At 45.6% G+C, this 20258-nt stretch overlaps 1 protein-coding gene and 1 long non-coding RNA gene across 3 annotated transcripts in view; one reads left to right on the plus strand and one right to left on the minus strand.

Moving 5' to 3' along the window:
• Positions 1-277: 277 nt before the first annotated feature.
• On the minus strand, positions 278-5774 carry LOC142489665 (uncharacterized). The gene is made up of 3 exons (XR_012799905.1): positions 5524-5774; positions 2178-2295; positions 278-2056 (listed from the first exon to the last, which is right to left on the minus strand). It is a non-coding gene; the product is annotated as an uncharacterized LOC142489665 (long non-coding RNA).
• SLC15A1 (solute carrier family 15 member 1) overlaps positions 2114-20258 on the plus strand; it is a 66385-nt gene continuing 48240 nt past the window's right edge. The window contains exon 1 of one of the 2 annotated variants that reach the window (XM_075590816.1): positions 2114-2255. In XM_075590816.1, coding sequence (XP_075446931.1) covers positions 2252-2255 — 4 coding nt within the window. In that variant the 5' untranslated portion in view covers positions 2114-2251. Of the gene's footprint in view, positions 2256-13893; positions 13949-20258 lie in introns of those variants that run through there. The other variant, XM_075590815.1, reaches the window with a different exon arrangement.

Genomic DNA, 20258 nt, shown 5'->3' on the forward strand with positions numbered 1-20258 from the left:
ATATACTTCATAAAATTGAATTTGATGTTATTTGTGACTTCACAAATAAACCCCCCCCCCCCCCCCAGAAAGAGATGCATGTAGATAAATAAATTGTTTGTAGTAATATTTGCAACATTTCAATAAAGGGTTTGAATGTTGTTCAATACAACCATACTGTATATGTTTTAAAATGTACCTTTTTGAGCCCAAACCCCGACCCCCCCCCCCCCCCCCAATTTACACTTAGTCCAGGGAAATATCTTATAATCTTAAAACAGCTCTGTATGCTGCAATGTCTGCGCCATTTGGCCAAGTAACATCACCCAGAAGTTTTATAAAGATAATTGCAGTAAGGCAGCAAAGCTGAAACAAATAGTCAGACATGCTATATTTAGACAATTGGCTGATGGGAAGAATGGGTTCCAGTCTAGCCTCATGTCTTGGGGTCTAACAGAGCTGCACCTATACACCTGGAACATAAATTGGGAGATGAGTATCAGAAGATTGTGTTTTTAAGGTCCCTACTGGATACCAGCCAAGCAAAGATATTTCTTCTGGAAAGCATAATTAGCATGTCAAGGCTTTGGCTAATCAAGTTTGCAAAGCTCCATACGTATTAGCCATAATGTTTATAGGACTTTGGGAAGCAATGACAGCAAAGATAGAGGCAATTCCCCGAACTAGGTTGCACATTAATGTCATGGTTTTTCCCTAAGATCATAATCCCTGGATATTTTAGATCAGGAGGTAGAAATCCTAAAGACCCCAAGAGACTCACTAGCATGGTGGAAAACTGTAACCAACCTCACTAAAGGTGCGCCATCGGGAGACCACTGGATATGCGTAACAACTGACTCAAGTCATGAAGGATTGGTCACCCACTCCCAGAACAGTCTGATGCAAGGGTACTGAACATAGTTAGAAGAGAAGTAGCCAGTCAACATATTAAAAATGAGAGCAAGTATTTTATGCATTGAAGGCTGGTATCAATTATTTCAAGGGAAAACCAGTCAAAGTTCACTTAGACAATGTTCATTAAGAAGGCATGTCAAGTTGCTGGCAAGAATCTGCCGGCAGTCACTAAAGCCCATTCTACAAGGACCATGGCAATCTTATGGGCAGAGAAAGCACGGGTCTCTGTTTTAAGGGGTATATATACTGCAGGAAACATTGTTGATGTAGCCTCAGATTCTGATTTGGGGAGAAGGGCCCTACAGATATTAGTGATGTGGTCCTACAGATATTAGTGATGTGGCCCTACAGATATTAGTGATGTGGCCCTACAGATATTAGTGACGTGGCCCTACAGATAGTAGTGATGTAGCCCCACCCTTGATTTTCTTTTTGTTAGTGTATGTGCTGCCATGAGAAGACGACCCAGGAAACCGATTACATTTTTTTTTATTATTATTATTATAAATCTTTTACCTTTTCCTTTGGTAACAAGTTTGACTGAAGGTGGGTAACAAGGCGGGGGAGTTTCACTGAAGGCGGGGGAGTATGGAGTCGATATATATCCCTGCTGGTGAGACTTTTGGCTAGTCCCTACCGTGTCTTCCCATACTGTATCGTATGTGCTGCTTAGAAGACTAAAGGGGTAGAACATTTTCCGTTTTTTTCCATCCCAATTTTGTTTTAAGTAATGCAAGTAAGTGTCTCTGGAATGTGCAATCAAAGTCTCTCTGTTCCTGGTGCAAAATACATTTTAAACCTACAATTGAATTATAATTCTTTGAAAGGATTGGCACAGTGGCATTGCTGAAAATGTTGCTGCATGCTTTGGGTAAAGTACAGACATAGCTTCAAGCAAACTTCTACTCCTATTGTTATTCACCTACAGGAAATTGAGAGTCTCATGACCACATCATTTACACAGCTCATGCTGTACCGCACTGTCAATAACGGTAAGCAATTGTCTTTTATTAGCGTTTCTACTGTATCACATTTTGCTGTAGCACACAGATTTCATGCCAATGTCGTTCTGCTCACCTCCCTCTTCACAGAAGCCTGATTAAACATTGTACTGTGGCCTGCATCCACTGTGCAGGCAGAGGAGGAGCTCGCCATGCGTAATCTGCTTGAAACAAAACAGAGGAGGGAGACTAAGCCATATAACTTTCTTAATGAGTACCTACGGTACATAATACTTGAACCACCGCCAGGTACAGGAATAGTAAAGAAAAGGAATACACTACCAAGTCTTTCTCAGTCTCCAAAGGATACTTGGAAAGAATACATCCCCATTCAGTAACCCTGTATCCTGGTCATCATGGGTATGTTACTTTTCACCTTCATTCTCATTCCAATTCCCTCCTAAGCAGAGACAATAATACATTTGTTTCTTACTTTGCTGATATTGTCCAATTACTTACCATGTACTAGTAATAAGAAAATGCATCAGCTATTCTATACGAACTCTGTGCACATTGATTGTTAATATTATACAGTATTCTTATGTGAAATGCTAACTGGGAGTGAATCACAACTTTTTCTATCACATTTCTTTATTTAAAATGTTCTTTTTTGCATTATTAGATTTTTTTTTTAAAGTGTGTGTGTGTGTGTGTGTGTGCGCAAAATGGCAATGCTACATTTTTGTGTCACAAATATTGCAGCTATCTTTCCATCAGAAGATATTTGCTCTCTCGCTCTCAATGTTTTAATGAGACATTTACTATGCTCTGTATGTAACATATCTTTTTATAGCAATAATACATTATTACCTGTCACTGAATTCTTATACAGTCTCTCTCTCTCTTTTTTTTTTTAAGTGTATTCATGGATAACTAACCTAATTTAAATATTCAGAAAATAATATTCTATGTATTTTATTTATAATGAAGGAGCATATGTAATTTGTATTCCAAATTCAAATGTGTAAATACCAGACTTAAAGGTAAATTGTGTTGGGCTTTGTATTGATTCTTAGCAGTTATAATGATGTTGCACAAATTGTTTTTTTTCTCTAAATTTGCTTGCTGTACTTAGAAAAAAAAAAAAAAAAAAGCTTTATTAAATAGCTTTTAAAATTTTTTTTAACCATAAGCTTTTATTTTAAGATAAGGCATAAAAACGTAATTTTCTATTGTGCGAGTGAGACATCTGAAGCGGGTAACCCAGTTACCTGGGTTATGCTGCCAGTTACAAGACGTGATGAAAAGATATTGCATTTAACAATTAGACTTGTGCATAACAACTCTTTAGGATGCAGTGTGTTTTGTAGAACTGCTGGTAAGTGCCTGATGGCAGCGTTTCCTATTTTTTTTTTTTTTTGTAATGTACCTGAACCAGGTGCACCGTACCCCAGAGTTTGAGTTTGACTGTTTCCTATGCTTTCGGAAGAGATAGAGAGATACCCCCCAGAGAGAGCCCCCATGTTACTCATTCCCTCTCAATTGTTACTCTCTCACCCCTTCATGTCACGCTCTCACTCCCCAATGTCACTCTCCTCCCATATCTCTCTCTCCCCCCATATATCACCAGTTTAAGTTCTTTCAAATCTAAGGCTGTCTCACATTTTAATCTGGTCTGTACAGTAACTGTTTCATACGCCCATAATATATATTTTCTTTAACTGTGCATGCAATGTCTTTTATATAATGTATACCCTGCTCATTTATGTAATTGTATTTGTAACCATGTATTATTTGTCTTAACTCTATGCCCAGGACATACTTGAAAACGAGAGGAAACTCTCAATGTATTACTTCCTGGTAAAATATTTTATAAATAAATAAATATCACTCTCACCCCCATGTCACTCTGTTTCCTTCCCTTCATGTCCTCTGCTCCCTCATCCATGTCACCAAGACCCCCCCCCCCTCCTCCCCAGTGTTATTTACTTGCTCCATGTCACTCTTAACCAATCTGTTCTACTGCCTCATTGAATGATAAGGGTACTGAATTTTATTGCCATCAGTTATGGAGCAAAGATTACAGAAGCAAGCAATAATCATGTCAAAAACATCTTAAGAGACTGCCAATTCCTCTCATAAACGCATTAGCAATTTGCAGTAAATGTGTTTACAGTGCATACTTGAAACACAAAGTACATTTGATTTGTTCTTATCTAGATAACATTCTAGTGATATCTAATATGCAGAACTAGTCAATTCAGCACTGATTACTTGTGTGCAGATTTCCACATCTCAATAACCTTGCAATTGTTTCATTAGGGGCAGGCCTTTTTTGAATGCTCTTTCATTTGGGGGAAGTTGTGATGGCACAGCTGCAATTGTGCAAAAGATAAAATACTTACATAGTATGTGCCACTTGGAGTATGGAGGGATTTGGAGGCAATATTTGAAGCATGTCTATGAAATTACCATGGGCCCTTTTAGTTAAAGTATGTGTTTGAATGGGCTATACGTGGTGTAAAATGTCCTTCAGTCTCTCTTGATTGATTACCCCAGCATAACAGTACTCGGAATTCTGGTCTAAGCACATGAAAATAAACGTTTATTTTGAAGATAAATACTCGCATACAAAAAGAGTACAACATGGCTGTGACATTCAAATAAGTTAGGATATCCTCAAAGATGGTCGCATATTATTCTGTTCATGAGTGCAATCCTCCGGTTCATCTTAATATCATGATGTTAAACCTTCTCTCCATCTCAGTGCAAGTCCTCTATCCTCCTCTAGCTACAAACTGCTGGATATTTATCCAGATAATAACCCTTAGTCAGCTACTACTAATTCTATTACCAAATAAGATCCTACATCTTAAACTGATGTCATATCTGATAAGGAACTGCCCACCCTCCATACAAGCGTATTACCAAGTATGGCATGTCTTCTAGAACGATCTCAGAGCTTCTGTTAATCCAATATGTCATACACTCCCAGATTGTATCAGACCCAACCACAGTTGTCTATGGTCACTCAAATGTCACCCACAGGGCCCCCCTTATTCAGACCACTCCGCATATCACCAGTAACTGTCTGCCTCTTACTGGCCTTTCCCCAGACATCTTAAGACAGCTGTATAACCTTCCTATCTATCCATAGATTAAAATACTTCCCAATGTGTCCTAATCTACACAAGATATTGATTAACCACCATTGCATATCCTATAATATCATTAGTGCGATATAATACGTATGAAAGAAAGAATCTTTGCAAATCAGACAATATCATACTGAATGCCTAGCATTTTGTCTATATAGACTGGATTCAAACCTAATTACAATATAATAAAAAGTGGCATCATATGTAACAATATACAGTATTATGATGTCATCAGCATGTGATATCAGCGGCTACTGCCACTGTACATGATTTTGGATTCCCAGGAGATACCCTTTTACTATAAATATAATGTAGCATATTCTTGTCATTTCTCTTTCATGCTTCCCAAAATACAAAGCATATAGTAAATACTTTACCGCTCACTGGTCCATAGGCCCATAATCATAACATAAAAGTTGGGGAGGAGGGGCGAGGGAGACAGCATAAGTGATGTTTGGCATTTTGTAAATGACATTGAAATATGTATCTTTAAACCCTGCCCCATGCACAGTTCTCCACATCAATCTCACCGTTGCCGTAGGTCATCACTTAAATAAGTGTTTCCCAACCGGGGTACCGTGGCACTATGGGGTTCCGTGAGAGGATCAAAAGGGTGCCACAGGTTTTGGCCGATCTCCCAAAGCAGTGCAGTTGCTAGGGGGCTTGGTAGTTTCCTCCACCCTGATTGGCTGCTGCTGGGTAATGGAGCAAATCAGGAGCCTAGGCGTGTGTTAGGAGCCTGGGAGTGTGGCCAAGCACATGGGAAGCAGCATGAACCCGGAAAGTGTGTATTTGTATTTGTCCTGTCCTGTTGTATGTCTCCTGTGACTCTGTCCCTTGTGACTCTCTGCCCCATGTGCCCCTGTCTCCTGTGACTCTCTGCCCCATGTGCCCCTGTCTCCTGTGACTCTCTGCCCCATGTGCCCCTGTCTCCTGTGTGTGTCTGCCCCCCGTCTCCTGTGAATCTGCCTCCCTTCTGCCCCTGTGACTCTCTGCCCCCTTTGTATCCTATGACTCTCTGCCCCCTGTCTCCTGTAACTTTCTGCCCCTGTCTCCTGTGACTCTCTGCCCCCTGTCTCCTGTAACTTTCTGTCCCCTCTGTCTCCTGTGACTCTCTGCCCCCTGTCTCCTGTAACTTTCTGCCCCCTCTGTCTCCTGTAACTCTCTGCCCCCTCTGTCTCCTGTGACTTTCTGTCCCCGTCTCCTGTGACTCTGCCCCCTTTGTATCCTGTGACTCTCTGCCCCCTGTCTCCTGTGACTTTCTGTCCCCTCTGTCTCCTGTGACTCTCTGCCCCCTCTGTCTCCTGTGACTCTCTGCCCCCTTTGTATCCTCTGACTCTCTGCCCCCTGTCTCCTGGGACTCTGTCTCTGACCTGTGTCTTCTGTCACTGACTGTCCTGGTGTAGGGGTGCCTCCGCAACTGAACACTGTGATTAGTGATGCCCAGAGATGAAAAAGGTTGAAAAACACTGGATTAAAGACTAGGATAAACCAGTCAGACATCCAACTAGAATTTAGGAAAAGGCAGTGAAGTAAAACAAAATGTTTCTACGTCATGGAAAATTAAGCTAGGTCAGTGATGGCTATCTGGTTGATCTAAATCTACAACTTGGTGCCAATACTGGTTTCAGTGTCCAATTCCAAACTTCTTATAGTCAGGGTTTGCTAGTTTTGATGCCATGTTCAGCTCAATAAAGGTAAGAGAAAGATGTGAGGTTTAATAGCCCCTTCTGTCACTGCTGGGATCTAGAAACAAAAAACAAGGGGAGCGCGAATCAATAAAAGTTTGCAAAGTGAAATTCCATAGAATCAAAAGGCAGACTGGTTAACAATGTAGCCAGACTTACCTAACACCTCAATGGTGCACAAGGGTTGGAACCGAACCGCGGTCAATGCACTCCTTGTGGTGTAATCTACACAGGGATGTGTTAGTGAGAAAAGGATAACAGATTGATATTTATTTTTAAAACGCAGTTATGCCATTGCGCTCCGTCGTGCGCACATGGGGCAGTCGCATAGGGATTATGCCATTTGTACTTGTCGCGCGCGACCGCCATCGTGATGAGTACAATCTCAGCCTAAGGCTATACTCACTAACTCATACATTACTATACATATACATATGAATGCACATAGACTTTTTTTTATATACTACATACATACATAGACTTTTTTTTATATACTACATACATTATCATGCATACACACACAAAGACTAAAGAATTGCACTCACACATACATACTAACAAAGACTGATACATTCACATGCAGGCAAGGGCAGGTGGATGCAGGCCCAACATTCAAAGCAGATTAGTGGTGCAGTTTAGTAATCTCCTCCCTCTGAAGAAGCGTGTGTAACACGTGAAACGTACGTCGGGGAACGTAGGGCGTCACGGCAGTGACGTCACATCTAGTGGCAGCATCCAGACCTCAGCAGACGAGCAGGCTTGTATCGTGTAGCGGCACTTTTGATTCAATGCACTACCATATGTTAATCGCTGCTAACATTGAATACATTTATGGCATAGCAGGCTAGATTAATTCATAGCCTAGACATCATATCATCTATGCTATACACTGACTGAGCTAAGTAGAGATGGTGTATATACCCCTATGGTGTGTATATCACGGCTGTGTCTTTTGAGAACCAGTATTAACATATACTGCCAGTGATTAATACACACCACCAACCCTAAAGGTATATAGAATTTTCTGTTTATATGTGTGAACATAACCACTCTATTGCCACATGTCTATGGTTACTAAGCAGACTCTGTTATACTATGCAATACTCTCCAATACAACTGAGTATATATAATGTTCCAATATCAACCTAGATGCGTAGCATTGTTTCTCAATTGACATATACACGGGAGTCAATTTAAGGCTAGAAACACCCTTTTTTAAGGGGTTTCAAGGTAGCATCTGGTTTATACAGAGTTCTACTTTGTCTGCTGATTTAATATATCTACTCGAACCTACATAGACATGGGCAGCTCTCTTTGATACATTATTTGCCTATCTCTGTAGCGTTTAATTGTATACTTATATTCTGGATGCTTGGATATTAATAGTTAAATAGTTTGACCTCTAATACTTACCTTACTATTCATATCAGCCACATAAATATGGGGATTTTTAATACTGCATCTGTGTTTTTAAGGTCAATATAGACGTAATAAAATTTTATTGTTTTTGATTTCTGCGGTGATTCTGACAGTATTTACTTGCTGACGAAGCAATTTTGCAGGACAATTCTTTATGTCCATCAATATATCACATATGATTAGAGTGCTGTTTATAGAGGGTTGTCTTTCTGATCAAAACTCTTTTTCGATCAACACTGTTAATATACATATACATATGAATGCACATAGACTTTTTTTATATACTACAGTACATACGTTATCATGCATACACATACAAAGACTAAAGAATTGCACTCACACATACATACTAACAAAGACTGATACATTCACATGCAGGCAAGGGCAGGTGGATGCAGGCCCAACATTCAAAGCAGATTAGTGGTGCAGTTTAGTAATCTCATCATTTCTCTGGCAGCTCCTCTGTGCTCGGTAGACACGAGGCAGCTCACATGTCGCCCAACACATTGTAAGATTCTAAGCTCCTCAGAGCAGGGACTCCTCTTCCTAAATGTTATTTTTATGTCTGAAGCACTTATTCCCATGACCTGTTGTTTATATTATTTGTTATTTATATGATTGTCATGTATTGCTGCTGTGAAGCGCTATGTACATTAATGGTGCTATATAAATGTAGCTCCGGTCTTATTTTGCCTCCAGGGACCCCCTCTGTAGCGTGCCGAGCGATCGCGGGTGCCGCCGGAGGCAGCGACGGACCCGCCGGCACGGCGCGAGGGTGGGGGCCGGAGGAGAGAGCGCTCCGAGTCCCCGGAGCCCCGGCGGCCCACCCGGCTAGCGGGGGCCGCCATAACAGGTTGCGCGAGCGTGCGCATTGGTCGCGCAGGCGCAGTAAGGGTAGCGCACGCTGTCCCAATGCTAAAGAGGTCCTGAGTGGACTACAATTCCCAGCAGCCTCTGGGGATTGCCCTTTCACCCACATCACGTGCAGCCGGCCAGCAAATAGGGTTTTGCAGCTTCTCCTGTGGAGGAAGGCTACAATGTTGCGGGGACCACGTTTGTCAGTTGGAGCTGGGAGCAGGAAGGGGGAGGAAGGGTGTAGGGAGCAAGTGGCTCCTACACCAGGTAAGGTTCCCCAGATCCCAGGCAGGCCCCAATCCCCACTAGGGTAGGGGGTAAGTACTGAGGGACGGCCCCTAGGTTAGGGACCCTGCCCTTAGGTGTGTGTGCAGTCTTGTCAGTGTCACGGCTGGCAGTGCTGTGAGCGCTGACAAGTAGGCACAGGGCAGTGGATATTCACAGTTGAGTGCAAATAGCCGCACGGCTATTCGCACTCAGTAGGAAATAAAATGAAAAAAAATAAACATCCCAGCCAGGAATTGAACCCTGGTCCACTCTGTTAATGGCCTGGAGCATAACCACTGAGCTATAAGACTTTCTGATGCTTCAGTAGTGAGTAAAGGCCTAAGCGATGACCTAAGGACTCGGGCATGGTGCCTCTGGCCGCGCTCCTGCTCTGCCTCGTCTGCAGAAGCTGGTGCTTTTTTGTGGCCTGACAAGTGAGGCAGTGAGCGCGCTTTGGGGTGGGGCGGAGGTGGGGCGGGAGGCTTGGCTAGTCCCTCATCCCCATTGGATGTTTGCTGTCACGTGACCGCTCCTCTGCTCCCCTCAGCTCGTATATTTAAACTTGCCTGTCGCCTGCATTTCCTCACGCCTCCGCACGTATGCGGAAGCGGCTCCTAAGGCTGTGGTCCCACTAACTATTACAGCGCATGCCTGTGCGATCAAGCCCCGCCCACCCAGTTCCTCCGGTCCCAGTCCCAACCTTGTCGCGCACCTTTCCCCAGCGGTGCGCGACAGGTTTTCAGGCAAGCAGGGGAGTTTGAGATTGGCATTTGCGACGGAGGTGTGGCCACGCCCCCCGCCGGCGGTTCAGCCAATGAGGGCGAACCAGCCGCGGGATGTCATGGCCACGCCCCCGCAAACCTACCGCCACGCCCCCTCCCGTCGCAAATGTTCTCTCCCCTCAGACCGCAGATCGCGGTCTAGCACTGTGCATGCGCCGCCCCCCCGCCGGGCACGTGTCACAGTGCTGACTGGGGACTCAGCCTAAAGCCGCGCTGATTACAGATGCAGGGGCTTATAGAATGTCAATAGGGGAGTGTTCTGTCTTTTTTTTCTATTTCATTTCCTACTGAGTGCGAATAGCCATGCGGCTATGAACACTGTAATGTCAATAGGCTTCTATGCCTTTACTCACTACCAAAGCACCAGAAAGTGTCATAGCTCAGTGGTAATGCTCCAAGCCATTAACAGAGTGGACCAGAGTTCGATTCCTGGCTGGGATGTTTTTTTTTTTTTTCCTACTGAGTGCGAATAGCTGAGCTGATATGAACACTGTAATTTCATTAGGCTTCTATGCCTTTATTCACTCGAGAAGCATCAGAAAGTCTCATAGCTCAGTGGTTATGCTCCAGGCTATTAACAGAGTGGACGAGGGTTCGATTCCTGGCTGGGATGTTTATTTTTTTCTATTTTATTTCCTACTGAGTGCGAATAGCCGCGCGGCTATTTTCACTCAACTATGAATAGCCGCGCGGCTATTTTCACTCAACTATGAATAGCCGTGCGGCTATTTGCACTCAACTGTGAATATCCACTGCCTAGGCACAGTGTATGTGTGCAGCACGGTTGAGGCAGGTACCCGGTTGAGTGCAGTGGGTTGCTGCAGGTACGGTGTGAGTGCAGTGGGTTGCTGCAGGTACGGTGTGAGTACAGTGGGGTACTGCAGGTACCGGTTGAGTGCAGTGGGTTGCTGCAGGTACCGGTTGAGTGCAGTGGGTTGCTGCAGGTACCGGTTGAGTGCAGTGCGGTTGCTGCAGGTACTGTGTGAGTGCAGTGTGTTTACTGCAGGTGTTAGGCTGAGTTAGTGAGAGGGGATCCGGGAGGTGAAAGGAATGGTAGTGTGGGTGCAGGGGGTCAGTGACCCACCTGCATAGGACAGGCTACCCCGTAGGCCCCTAGGAGTGTTCCCTGAAGACACCAAAGGTTGCTGTGCTGCAGGGACGGCCTATAGTAGTAGCGAGCATCACCCTTACTGAGTACCAGCTAGGGACAAAGGGACATGCGTGCGGAGCAGGTCTGCTGGCGAGTCGTCTGGGACCCTTTAGGAACATTGAGCGAGTGGTTAAAGAACTGAGCCTATACCAATAGTACTATACATGGACACGGTGTGTGGGGCACGCGGTGAGGGGACGGAGACGTTGCTCCTGATGAGTGGGCGAGCCACTAAGGTTATATCGTTAGAGTATAAGTGTGTACGTTGCATTATAGAGTGATACGGTTGCCGTGCATTATCATTATTACAGTAAAGTTGGTTGCATCACATGTGTGTGTATGTATTTCTTGCCCAGGGGAATCTCACATCACGGGGATCCTGGGTAAGTGGAGGCGCTGCGCTAAGTAAGTGTATAAGTGTTACCCCAGGCTTCCAGCTTGCGGAGGCTCAGATCTCCTGGAGCCGCAGGTGTTGTACAGTGACCAGTAGTTCCTTTGGGAGGGTTCAGAAAAAGGGCTACATAAATAAAGACATATAATACTAATGTGAGACCTGCCCCAGTGAGGACAGACCACAGAGGAGCTTGCTGGGGAAAGCTGTAAACTGCCGGGATCAGATAAGGAGGCAGCAGAGCACGCTTTTATCTGTGTCATACTCTCAGATACTCTAAATCAAATCAAATATCATCTTCTACCTCTCTTTACTCACACTGCTGGCACAGTCTGCTCTCTTTGGGCTTCCAGTTTTGTTTAGGTCTGCCTGTTTCTAAGCAGTGGGCGCTCAGTCTGTACTGGCACAGAGTCTGTCCGCTTTGAGTCCTTTGCCCTCAGCAGATATGGAGCCAGGGTGTAGCCTCTCTGTAGGCAGTGGTAGATCTTCAGCTTTCTTGAGAGCTGGAGTTCCTTTTTCCAGATCACCACATATTGTTCCTTCATTCCACTGGTGATTTAAGTTGATTTGGTATTTTGACTGGTTATTAATCTGTGTATAGTTTTATCTGAGAGGACAAGTTGTTTGATATCACATTATTTAGTAAGGAGCTCCTATATTTTCATTGCTTTGTGGCAATAAGACTATTGGTTCCTGTTGCTTAGGTAAGCCCTGTATGTCAGTGCTCTTTTCTGTATGGTGAGCAGTAGGATTAAGTTTGATGTACTCCTGTGTACTTGGACAAGGTGTTTGCAGAATTCCAAATGCTGCATTTCAGTTGGACTGGTATCCCATTTTGCTGGGTCGGGGTATGTGACAGGGCCCCACTCCTCACTGCCAAACAGATGTGCTTTTCATCTAGACTTTTAGTGGTGGCTGGAGGTGTTACAATTGCTTTTTTTATAACAGCTTTATAAAATGCTGTGCTGGACATTTCCTTCAGTGTATCTATAGCCAGGTTGAATCTCTCTGATTATGATTTGTTAGACCAAGGCAGGCCTGCACAACACCTGGACTCCCTGTGCGGGCCGCGATGCCCTCCTCCTCTCACCTCCACCACCCCCCAGCCCGCTCTGCAGACACAGGAGGGAAGGAGCGCCAGCATTTTGACACGCTCCCCACCCCCTCCTGAGCCCACTCTGCCGAGTGTGATGGCCCCCCCAACCCCCTCTGCCTATTAGGGAAGGATCGGCAGCAGTTTGATGCGATCCCCTGCAGGCAGAGAGGAGAGAAGGAACAGATCTGAGGCCGGTCTGACTGCAGAGGGTGGGGGCGGGGCCTGACTGCAGAGGGTGGGGGCGGGGCCTGACTGCAGAGGGTGGGGGCGGGGTCTGACTGCAGAGGGTGGGGGCGGGGCCTGACTGCAGAGGATGGGGGCGGGGTCTGACTGCAGAGGGTGGGGCGGGGCCTGACTGCAGAGGATGGGGGCGGGGTCTGACTGCAGAGGGTGGGGGCGGGGTCTGACTGCAGAGGGTGGGGGCGGGATCTGACTGCAGAGGGTGGTGGCGGGCCCTGACTGCAGAGGGTGGGGGCGGGGTCTGACTGCAGAGGGTGGGGGCGGGGTCTGACTGCAGAGGGTGGGGGCGGGGTCTGACTGCAGAGGGTGGGGGCGGGATCTGACTGCAGAGGGTGGTGGCGGGCCCTGACTGCAGAGGGTGGGGGCGGGGTCTGACTGCAGAGGGTGGTGGCGGGCCCTGACTGCAGAGGGTGGGGGCGGGGTCTGACTGCAGAGGATGGGGGCGGGGTCTGACTGCAGAGGGTGGGGGCGGGGTCTGACTGCAGAGGGTGGGGGCGGGATCTGACTGCAGAGGGTGGTGGCGGGCCCTGACTGCAGAGGGTGGGGGCGGGGTCTGACTGCAGAGGGTGGGGCGGGGCCTGACTGCAGAGGGTGGGGCGGGGTCTGACTGCAGAGGGTGGGGGCGGGATCTGACTGCAGAGGGTGGTGGCGGGCCCTGACTGCAGAGGGTGGGGGCGGGGTCTGACTGCAGAGGGTGGGGGCGGGGTCTGACTGCAGAGGGTGGGGCGGGGCCTGACTGCAGAGGGTGGGGGCGGGGCCTGACTGCATAGGGAGGGGGCGGGGCCTGACTGCATAGGGAGGGGGCGGGGCCTGACTGCAGAGGGTGGGGGTGGGGCCTGACTGCAGAGGGTGGGGGCGGGGCCTGACTGCAGAGGGTGGGTGCGGGGTCTGACTGCAGAGGGTGGGGGCGGGGTCTGACTGCAGAGGGTGGGGGCGGGGTCTGACTGCAGAGGGTGGGGGCGGGGTTAGTGACAGCGGAGCCTGTTAGTGAGAGCAGGAAGTGAGGTGCCTGCTGCCAGGGACCAAGATGGCTTCACCTCTCCTCCAGCCATGCTCCACAGTGAACGGTAGGACACCCTCCCCCTGCAGCTGCTCCTCAGAGCTGGTGTGGCAGTGTGTCTGTGTCTGTGCAGGTCTGTGCCTGTGCCTGTCAGTGTCTGTGCCTGTGCCGGTCAGTGTCTGTGCAGGTCAGTGTCTGTGCCTGTGCCGGTCAGTGTCTGTGCCTGTGCAGGTCAGTGCCTGTGCTGGTCAGTGTCTGTGCCTGTGCAGGTCAGTGTCTGTGCCTGTGCAGGTCAGTGTCTGTGCAGGTCAGTGTCTGTGCCTGTGCAGGTCAGTGTCTGTGCCTGTGCAGGTCAGTGTCTGTGCCTGTGCAGGTCAGTGTCTGTGCCTGTGCAGGTCAGTGTCTGTGCCGGTCAGTGTCTGTGCCGGTCAGTGCCTGTGCCGGTCAGTGCCTGTGCAGGTCAGTGCCTGTGCAGGTCAGTGTCTGTGCTTGTGCAGGTCAGTGCCTGTGCAGGTCAGTGAATGTGTCTGTGCAGGTCAGTGCCTGTGTCTGTGCAGGTCAGTGTCTGTGCAGGTCAGTGTCTGTGCAGGTCAGTGTCTGTGCAGGTCAGTGCCTGTGCAGGTCAGTGCCTGTGCTTGTGCAGGTCAGTGCCTGTGCCTGTGCAGGTCAGTGCCTGTGCCTGTGCAGGTCAGTGCCTGTGCCTGTGCAGGTCAGTGCCTGTGTCTGTGCAGGTCAGTGTCTGTGCAGGTCAGTGCCTGTGTCTGTGCAGGTCAGTGTCTGTGCAGGTCCATGTCAGTGGTTTGGGTGGGGAGGGGGGGGTGATATGATGATGATCTGTGTGAGGGGGGGGGGGGAGAGAAGATATGATGAGGGGTGATGGGGGAAATATGATGATGATGATGATGATGATGATGATGATGATGATGATGATGATGATTTTACCCGTGTGGCCCAAATCAGTTTTCTTTGGAGCAGTTCGGCCCTTCTCACTTTACAAGTTGTGCAGGCCTGGACCAAGGTATGCATAGCTTACAGTTTGTTCCAGTAAAGTGCCGTTCAGTATGAATTGGTCTTGGTGGGGTGGTGGGGGGATTTCTTCTCTCTTCCCAATGCCATTCCCAGGCATTATCTGTTCTTGCTTCTCTGTCCTTCCCATCCTTTACGTTTCACAGTATCTGTCTTTTCCTGTACTCCCCATATGTATTGCTGTTATTTATCATCCTTAACGTTTCGCTCTGACTTTCAATCCTGGCTGTCCTTCTTTCTCTCCTATGACACTCCAATCCTCCTCCTAGGTGACTTTAATTGTCATATTGTTGTCTCCTGGGCTTCCATTTTCTCTGAGTTACTTTCTCTTATGGCCCTCACCAATGCAGTGGTTCCAGCACCCATGATAATGGTCACTACTTAGACCTTCAAACTATTCTCTTTCTGACTTCTCTGTCTACCCTTTTCTGCTCTCAGACCATCACCTAGTCTCCTTTTTTTAACTCTGACTTACTGTATCTTCCACTACACTTCCTGTCCCCTCTCACTATTCCAGATACTTGCAATTTATTGATCATCAAGCTCTGGAATTTCCCCTGAGCTTTAAACTCTCTTTTCTAGTTTCTTCTTACCCTTATAATCTCATCACCACCCCTTTTCCTTTCCAGCTGCCTGGACCAGCATACCTCCCTTTTGTTATGGCACTTTGCCGCTCTAACCATCATCCCTCAATCAATACACATACACGTTCTGTATACCCCTGCGCTTGTTCCTCTCCTCCCAATGCAGGAAGTCCCACATTATTGCTGATTCCCTCCACTGCAAATTCCTCTCCGCTTATAATTTAGAACTATTTCTAGTCAAGCAGAGACATTTCTCTACAGTGGTCCAACCCACAACACATTTCTCTGTTTTTGACTATCAACTCTCTCTTAAAAACATCTAACTGTCTCTTACCTCCAACTCTCCTCAAACTTTTGCTGACTATTGCAAAGAAAAGGGGGACTCTATCAGACAACAGATTCCCTTTGTGCCTCTTTCTACACCTATTTTTTTCTGCATGCTTTCTTTCCTCAACATCTGTGTTCTGCTAGATGGTCTCCACTCAGTTTTTCACACTGCTCACTCAACTGAAATATCACTCACAAAAGTAGTAAACAACCTTCACAGTGTTAAATCCCAAGGACATTACTCTCTTCTCACTCTACTCTGCAGCCTTTGATACTGTTGACCATCAACTTCTCCTTCACACTCTCCACTGTCTTGGTGTTCAGGATAAAGCCCTCTCCTGGATTTCTTCCTACCACTATGTGTTCATTTAGTGTAACTATTGCTAACGCTTCTTCTTCCTCTGTTCTGTTTATGTAAATCAAGGTCCAGTTTTAGGACCTCTCTTGTTTTCTCTCTCTACACTCTCCCTTTGTGACCTAATTAATTAATTTGACTTCAAGTATCAAATGTATGCATTTGACACACAACTGTACCCATCCATACTGAATCTCACATCTGCAGTACAGTCAAAGGTCTCCAACTGTCTCACAGTAATCTCATCCTCGCTGGCAGTTAGATCCATTAAACTCAATGGTCCAGATGCATCAAATGCTGGTACAGGCCAGCGGACCCTATCCAGTGTTGAATTCCATTCAAGTCAATGGGCATTAACGCCGAAACTGGAGTGCAGCTAACTCGTATTAGCACGTGATGAATCTGGACCAATATGTAAAAAACTGAGCTGCTCATAAAAACACCTACTGTATATCAAACCCCACTGCGTTCTTTTCCATCACAGTCCGTAACACTACAATTAATCCAGTCCCCCAAATCCTTTGTGTAGGTGTCATAATTTGACACTCTTGCTCCCCCCTCACCTTAATGCTATTGCTTTCATCTTGCCACTTCTTTCTCAATGACATTGCTAAAGTATAATCTTTTCTCTGTTTCTCTACTACTAAAATGTTAATGCATGCCCTTATTCTCTGCTGTTTAGATTACTGCTTCCTTCTTCTTGCCTTGGAGTTCTTTACCCTTCAATCTATTCAAAATGCTGCAGCAAGGGATACCTCACTCTCCTCTCAGTCTCTACTTCTTTCCTCCTAAAAACTGTCTGTTGGTTCCCTAATAAACTCCACATTCACTACAAAATTCTTCTCTCTTTTTCAAGGCTCTCCACTTTTTTTGTCCCTCTTTAGATCTTAATTGTAATCTCTCACTATACCACTACTTGTTCACTATGCTCTGCTCAGGCCTACTATCTCTCTGCCCTTATGTCACCACAGCTCTTTTATTTATTTATTTATAAAATGTTTTACCAGGAAGTAATACATTGAGAGTTACCTCTCGTTTTCAAGTATGTCCTGGGCGTAGAGTTATAGTTTATGCCTATAACCCTTCTTGCACGATGCACCCTACCAAGCGGCGGATTTCAAAATCCGCCTTCCCTAGGCATTTGCCTGTGTGGCTGCCTCCTTTCTGCCGCCCTCCTGGTTTTTTTGCATCCCAGCGTCAAATGACGCTGCGGACATCACAAACGTCATGCCGCACTGCGGCGCGTTGCCTTGGAAACGCGACGTTATGTGACATTGTGACGTCACGTTGCTATGGCAACAAGTCGCCGTGTGATGCCACATTCATGACACGTCTGCAGCGTCATTTTGACGCTGGGATTCCAAAAGATCAGGAGGGCGGCAGAAAGGAGGCGGCCACACAGGCAAGTGCCTTCCCATTAGGTCCAATACGCCAGAGAGTGCGACAAAAGCATGTAGCGACGGCAAATTTTTGCAACAGGTTCGCATGCTCCTATACAAACTGTAGCCCTCAGATTTACTCCTACTGTTCCTGTTAGTGTCTCCACCTGTTGATTAGATTGAAAGCTATTCAGGACAGGAGTTCCTTTCTCCCAATGTTACATTTATGTCTTTATTCACTTATCCCATCGGTATTATTTTATTTCCTATATTGTATTTGCATGGTAATGTTTTCAAAAATTGTTGAAAAACTGTTAAGTGGTGCGGCTGTAGCTACACAAATAGAAAGATATATAGAATTGGAGTTTGTCAATACTTTTTTTGTTTTGTTTTGTTTTGTTTTTTTAACTTTTGTCTGCGTCACCAGTATTCTGTTTTTTTCCTGGTTTACAGAGAGTGCCCAGTTCTGGTGGTATTTTTCTAATTTCATAAGGCTTTGTTGGAGGCCCTGTTCTATTGGTGACAGCAGAAGTAGATTGTCCAGTCTGCATGCAGCAGGGACTTGATCTCTCATTATCTCTCATTCAGCTTAGGTACACGCAGGTGTTAAGAAGTAACCATGGCTGCAGTCGTCCCATTGATTTATATATTAAAGCACGTTGGATTTAGGTGTCAGCCCTGTGTATCTCTGCGGATCTGACGGAGGAATTATTTAAACACACAAACACCTTGCTCACCATACAGAAGAGGTTAATTCAGACGGTGATGTATTTCATAAAGTACCACTTTAATAACTAGTACCAATAGTATGAGAGTATATACACAGACCAACTGGGAAATGTCCACACAATCTAAACTATAGCATGACAAACAAATTTTAACACATAATAAAATCTTACGAAATGCATAAAATTACAACTAAATTACAAAAACTAAAAAGATCCCCTCGTGGGCGAGACTGGAACAGTAAGGTGAATATAGGGGTTAATATTCACCTATACTGAAACCCCCATAAAGTATGTATATGGAGATAAGGTCCAAAATATATTAACACGGCTATATAGCCTCACCATACCATCATGCAAAGTAGCAGCTATAAAACAAGGGGAAATCCCACACTATTAGAGACTAGGCATACCAGAGGAAGACATTACTATGTCACAGCTTAAATAGTTAATGCTGTTATCATAGTTGGTACAGTGAATAGGGTATATAGTAAATTCAATGTACACCAGATGTCATTAGTAACCAGGTATAGATCTATAAGCACGTGTATAAGGGATAAATAACCTGCAATGAATGCAGGAAGAATACAACCTGATAGCTGATGCTGCAAGGACGGCAATGTAGTAGATGCCTTGTGTGTACAGCTGTGTGTACAACGTTCCTAGGTGTCTCCCAGTAGTAGGAGCTGCATGCACGCTACGTCGCAACCCACGTGACCGTCAACGTAATGTCGTCACTGTACACCGACAAGCGTTTCGCGCGATCCACGCGCTTCTTCACAGGGGGAGGAGTTGTCCTGCCTAGTTAGTGTGTGGGATTAAATACTATAAGGGCAAAACCCATTGGTCCTAGCTGCAACCAATGGTTGCACATTCAGCGGTATAGGGGAGGGACATACTCTCCAGTACAGTAGCATTCAGAGCCGGAATGGCTTGTTGCTAATATGTAGCAATGTATAAACAGCACCAATACTACAAAATGACAAAAGTGAGATAAATCTGACAAAAAAGAGGCTGGCAAAAAGACTCAATGCTGCAAGACAGGTCAGCAGACACAAGGGGATAAATAATTGATGGTAGTAACTGTAATAGTAAGCAAATGTGAGTTGCAAATGGATATAAAAAACATTAATCTGAAAAATAATACATGACATAAAAATGTCTGGTAAATAATAATAATAATAAAAACAACTCCATAATAAATAATTAAATAAATAATAATTTAATTAATGGAACAAAAATGAGGGTGTATAGTAAATGATGAACAATGAATAAGCCATCACACTGGGTGCGTGGGAAAGGTATGAGGTGTAGAATTGTACTACACTGTCGGATCCGACTTTGTTAAGTCAAATGAAGCCTTCTAAAGTTTAATAATAAGCTGTATACCGAAATCCCACTAGCCCCAAACAAAACCAAAATTAAAACAAAGAAATTAAGAAAAAATAAAACCCTCATTAAGACCATTACGAGATAACGTATTGAGAGTATGAATCCATTTGCACTCACATTGCAACAGCTTGCGGTCCCAGTTGCCCTTGCGTGGGCACCAAGGGACATATGCAATACCCATAAATCGTAGGGTAGTTACATCCCCTTGATGCATGCTGTTAACGTGTCTTGCTACAGGGGTATCCTGTAAATTGTGAATTGAGCCCAGGTGCTCAAGTATACGTATTTTAAAAGGCCTATGGGTCTCACCTACGTACTGTATCCCACATTTGCAGGTTATAAGGTACACCACCCCGGTCGTGAGACAATTTATAAAGGAATTAGTTTGGTAAGTAATCTTAGCTTCTGAATCCGTAAATTACTTTCCTACTTTGATAAATGCACATGCTTTACAGTGGCCGCATGTATAGGTCCCACAGGGCTCGGGTCCCAGCCATGTTCTTTCTGTTTGAGTTTGATAATAGCTATGGACCACCCTGTCTTTAATGCTTCTAGCATGACGACATACAATCGTGGGTGTAGATTTTAG

Source organism: Ascaphus truei, chromosome 3 (genome assembly GCF_040206685.1).
Source record: "Ascaphus truei isolate aAscTru1 chromosome 3, aAscTru1.hap1, whole genome shotgun sequence".
Lineage (NCBI taxonomy): Eukaryota > Metazoa > Chordata > Amphibia > Anura > Ascaphidae > Ascaphus > Ascaphus truei.